The following is a 4,685-nucleotide window of genomic DNA, read 5'->3' as shown; positions in this document are numbered from 1 at the left end:
TAACAGGGGCCGGGAGGCCTCTCCCTGACCTCAGGACTATAAGTCCACTCTAGCCAGTATTTAGGTTTTGTTTTTCCTGTGATTAACTACCTGCCTAGCACTTAGTTAAGGGGTTTTATTCCCTCCCTAACTTCAGGGAAAAATCCCTACCTGGGGAAACAACCTTTCTCGGAGCGGTGACCTTGGTTAAAACACATAGCGCCAAGAAGGTGAGCAAACATATTAAGAACAGTATGCCATATACGCCAGGTCCCTTGAAACATATGCTGTGCAGATGTTTCTTCCCTGCAGCGACTGTGTCAAGCAGCAAGGATGTCCTCCCGCCCTGACCGAGGTCCCCCGTTTCCAGCCCTGCCCGCCTCTGCTGGGAGGGGCGCCCAGGCCGCTCCCACTGCCCATGGTCTGATCTCCAGGGGGTCACAGGATAGGGGCGAGGGGGGCTGCGCTGAACCCCCAGTCATCTGAGGGCGCCCAGCCCTGTCACCGAGTCCTCAGCGCTCAAGAGGCGGGAGAGAGCCACTGACCACACTGCCCAGGACAGTGTCGGGCCCTGAAGGGCAATTGGCCAGAGACCACGCCCCTCTCACACCCGGGGGAGGTTCCACCAACAGGGCAGCTGGGGGCGCGGGGTGGGGGTGGGGGCGTCCGGGAGGAGGGGCAACAGAGCGGCCAGGCCCCAGCTCTGGAAACGTCCACATCCTGGGGTAGGAGACAACACTGCCCGCGAGGCTCATGGTCGCACACCTACTAGGTGCCAGCGTCTAGGAGGCGCATTGGACGCAGACTCTGACTAGAGCCACAGCGAGGGGACCAGCTGGTGGCAGGGCAGCAGGATGGCCCCCGGGGTGGGGGGGGGGGGAGGAGGGACTAGGGGCGGTCTGCAGGGCGGTGGTGGCCCCTGCCTCTGGGGGAGGGATGGGGTCCTGGGCCTCCCGCCCAGGAGGAGGCGGTGACTGGACTCTGGTGCGTGCAGGGCCTGGTGGGCAGCTGGGTGTGGCCTGAGGGGACCAAAGGCCCTGGGAGAACCAGGCTGAGGAGCCTAAGTGCAGGGAGTGTGGGTGCCCCGAGAGGGCGCTGTGTGACCGGCCCAGACGGGCGGGCGAGGGTGGGAAGCCTGGGGGCACTGAGTGGCTCCCCAGGAGGGCGGAGTCCAGGGGGCAGCCAGGACGGAGGGGGAAAGCCTGGGAGCTGCAGGCCCTCCCGGTGGTGGCCATGGCCCTGCCCTGAGGTCACAGCCTGATGTCAGCCTGGAGGAGGAGGAGGGGGAGACGGGATGGAGACAGACCACCCAGCACCTGCATCGCCCCCACAGCTCGTAACAGCCTCAGCACCTGCTTGGGGACCCCCTGGCAGAGGGACCGTGGCAGTGGCCCAACTGCCCAGCCAGGGCCCGCAAACCAGCTTGGCTTCCTCAGTGAGAAGCTGGCCGGGGGGCCGTGGGCCTCTGCACCCGCCTCCTTCGCTTCCCCATTGGCAGGAACAGACCCCTGGGCCTTTGCGCCTCCGGGCCTTCCAGGGGAGCCCCTCCTGCCCGGCTCCCCGGCTGATGCTGGGCTCCTTTGCCTCCCGGGGAGTGACTGGGCTCACTGGCACCCGGAGATGTTTATTCATGAGAGTTTTCATATCCACAGGCCTCGAGGCCACGTCAGCGGCCAAGAAAAAACAGGCAAGCAGAGGCCTCCAGCAACGCTCAGGCAGTTTAATGAGTTTTACTCATTGGATAAAGTGTCAACTTCATGACTGAGAAAACGGCACAGCCCAGTCCTCAGTCCGCCCGGTGGCCAAGGATGCCTCCAGGGTTACTTGACTGGCAATTTAAATATATTCACAGGGTCTTCTGCTGACAAATTAATAATAAATATTGATGGACATGTACACTTTTGTTATGTGGAAAAGACTTTTTAAAGAGACCAGAATAAGATTTTTTTGGCCGGGGGGGGGGCGCTCACTCCTTGAACTTCCACTCCTGGCGGCACATGGGGCAGTGCTGCTGCACCTGCTGCGCGTTCAGCCACTTGAGGATGCAGTGCATGTGGAAGCAGTGGGAGCACTGGCCCCACACCAGCGGGCAGTCGTCGCCGGGCACCTTACCTGCAGGGACAGGAGAGGTGCGGTCGCACAGGGCACGTGGCAGCAGGCGGGGCTGAGGCAGGGACCCCAGGACGTTAGATGTCGGGGCCCAGGGTGGCCAGGGCCTCTCACAGAAGGCAATTGCAGGAGTCACCCCAGACTCTGTGGGACGCCACCCCCATGTGAGCCCCATTTAGTGAGAGACGCTGGGGGGGAGGGGCATCAGTGGCAGGAAGAGCCCTGGCCTGGCCTCCGGCCCGGGCCTCCCAGCAGACCCTGCAGCCACCTGACCTGGATGCCAGGGCTGCACCGTGACTGTCTCAGCCCAGTAGGGCTAGTCCTCTTTCTTTTAAAGGAGATGTTTTTTATTGACTTCAGAGAGGAAGGAGAGGGAGAGAGAGAAACATCCATGATGAGACAGAATCCCTGATCGCTGCCTCCTGCAGGCCCCACACTGGGATCGAGCCTGCAACCTGGGCCTGTGCCCCGACTGCTAATCAAACCAAGACCTCCTGGTTCAGAGGTCGAGGTTCAATCACTGAGCCACGCCAGCCAGGCAACCTTTTAAAACATATTTTCTCTAACAAAAATGTCACTTGCTTTCTGAAGCGTTTATGACATAACCAGAAAACTATACACTTAGAAAATACAAAATTATAGCCCTCACTCCCCTGCCGGTGCCAGGAGCCCACACCACGTGACACCCCCACACTCAGGGCCTTTCCAGCCTTAGCAAAACTCCGCTTGGAATCACCCTATCAAATCAGGTCCCTTACAAACAGGAAGGCGAGGGGGAGCAGGAGCAGCCAGCCCATAGCTGGGGTCCCGCGAGCCCACCAACAGGGCACCAGGCCGCCCTAAGCCCTGCCTGCTGGCACAGGGCGGTGACTCACGGGCCTGCCAGTGTCCAGGCGGAAGTCCTTTCAGTTAGAACTCAGCTCACCGAGACTTTCACTCCAGAGCCTGCTGGGCCGTGGAGCGTGGAGCAGCCTTACTACAGCCACGGGCCCTCTGGGTTTGCCCAAGGACTTTCACTTGGCAAGAGAAACCAGTGCCACTTAGTCTGCACAGCAAGCACCTGAGCTTGTCAAACACCTTGCACATCACAACTGGCTCCCTCAACCACCAGCAGCAGGTCCACAGATCAGACTCCAAACCCACCACTCTCCGCAGCTGGCAGGGCTGGCACGCGAGGACACCCAGCCACGGCCCCGCTGGGCTGTGCAGGCCCCTGGTGCCATCTTGAACACAGGCTCACCCACCCACACCCATCACCCCAGGGCACTTGAAGACTTTTTTCTTTTCAGAAGGTACAATCTGTTGCTTAGGAAGTTGTAAGAACTCCCCCCCGCCCCCCCTCCCTGGCCTCTGTGTACCCTTGGGAAACAATTTAAAATAGATGAAAAGAAACAGATCAAGCAGAGCCAATCAATGGCTCTCTCAGGCCCCGCCCCACCGGCGGGACTGGATCAGGATGGATGAGCTCCAGGTGATGAGATTAAGCCTAGAATTCCAGGACTTCCCCATTTCACGGCAAGAAGCAAAGCCCGTCCCGCCCTGGCCTGTTTGGCTCAGTGGATAGAGAGTTGGCCTGGGGGTTGGGGGGTCCCGGGTTCGATTCAGGTAAAGGGCATGTACCTTGCTTATGGGCACATCCCCAGTGGGAAGTGTGCAGGAGGCAGCTGATGTTTCTCTCATCGATGTTTCTGGATCTCCCTCTCCCTTCCTCTGTAAAAAAAATCAACAAAACATATTTTAAAAAAAGCAGCAGCAGCAAAGCCCTGTCGCTATTCTGGGCACTCGGCCCTCAAACAAGGCCTGGTCATCACAGGGCAGTGGGGAGCCTCAGTCCCCACTTTTCCTGCCCCGCCCCCACCGAGTCCTCCCCTTGCTTCTTACGTGTTCCCTCGGGTCTGACGAAAAACTCAACCCCCTGCAGCAAACGTCAGCTTCTGACCTACACAGACAGCAAAATATTTCTACTTTGCAGAACAGACCCGGGACAAAGGCACCACAAAGGAGAAATCCAGTGAAACCCGATGGTCAGCAAGATCACACACACTCACACAGATACAGACAGACACACAGACACATACACAGATACACACACACAGATACAGACAGACACACAGACACATACACAGATACACACACACAGATACAGACAGACACACAGACACATACACAGATACACAAACACAGATACAGACAGACACACAGATACAGGCATCAGCTTCCTAAAGGGGTCGGGGCCTGAAAGAGAGAGGGGGGCAGGGGGAGGAGGGCTGCTAAGATCAAGCAGCTAAAAACCCCCAAAAAGATCCAACAGGTGATGGGCCGGGCCAGCAGCCCCGCTCGGCCAAGAATAGGGCGCCGGGGACGGGAGCGGGAACGGGGAGCGTCGCCGCTCCTCCGGCTCCTCCCGTCCCGATGGGCGCGTCTCCTCACGAAACTCCTTTTGGTCCCTTTATTTTCCAATAAGGGCCACCCCTCTCCCGGCCCCACGCGAGTCCCAGCCCAGCGCGGCCCCTGACGGCGTCTGGATCCACGTTCGGACCCAACCTCCTCCCTTTCTCCCGCCAACTCCTCTCGAGGGGAGGGAGCCCGGACCCAGG

At 59.4% G+C, this 4,685-nt stretch overlaps 1 protein-coding gene across 1 annotated transcript in view; it reads right to left on the bottom strand.

Annotated features, from left to right (window-relative positions):
• Window positions 1–1,929: 1,929 nt before the first annotated feature.
• Window positions 1,930–4,685, bottom strand: part of ANAPC11 (anaphase promoting complex subunit 11) — an 11,711-nt gene continuing 8,955 nt past the window's right edge. The window contains exon 2 of the mRNA XM_015560053.1: window positions 1,930–2,091. Within this exon, the coding sequence (XP_015415539.1) occupies window positions 1,946–2,091 (146 nt within the window). The 3' untranslated portion in view covers window positions 1,930–1,945. The remainder of the gene's footprint in view (window positions 2,092–4,685) is intronic.

This window comes from Myotis davidii, unplaced genomic scaffold, assembly GCF_000327345.1.
Source record: "Myotis davidii unplaced genomic scaffold, ASM32734v1 scaffold211, whole genome shotgun sequence".
NCBI classification, from domain to species: Eukaryota; Metazoa; Chordata; class Mammalia; order Chiroptera; family Vespertilionidae; genus Myotis; species Myotis davidii.
This window is presented reverse-complemented; position numbering and strand designations above follow the sequence as displayed.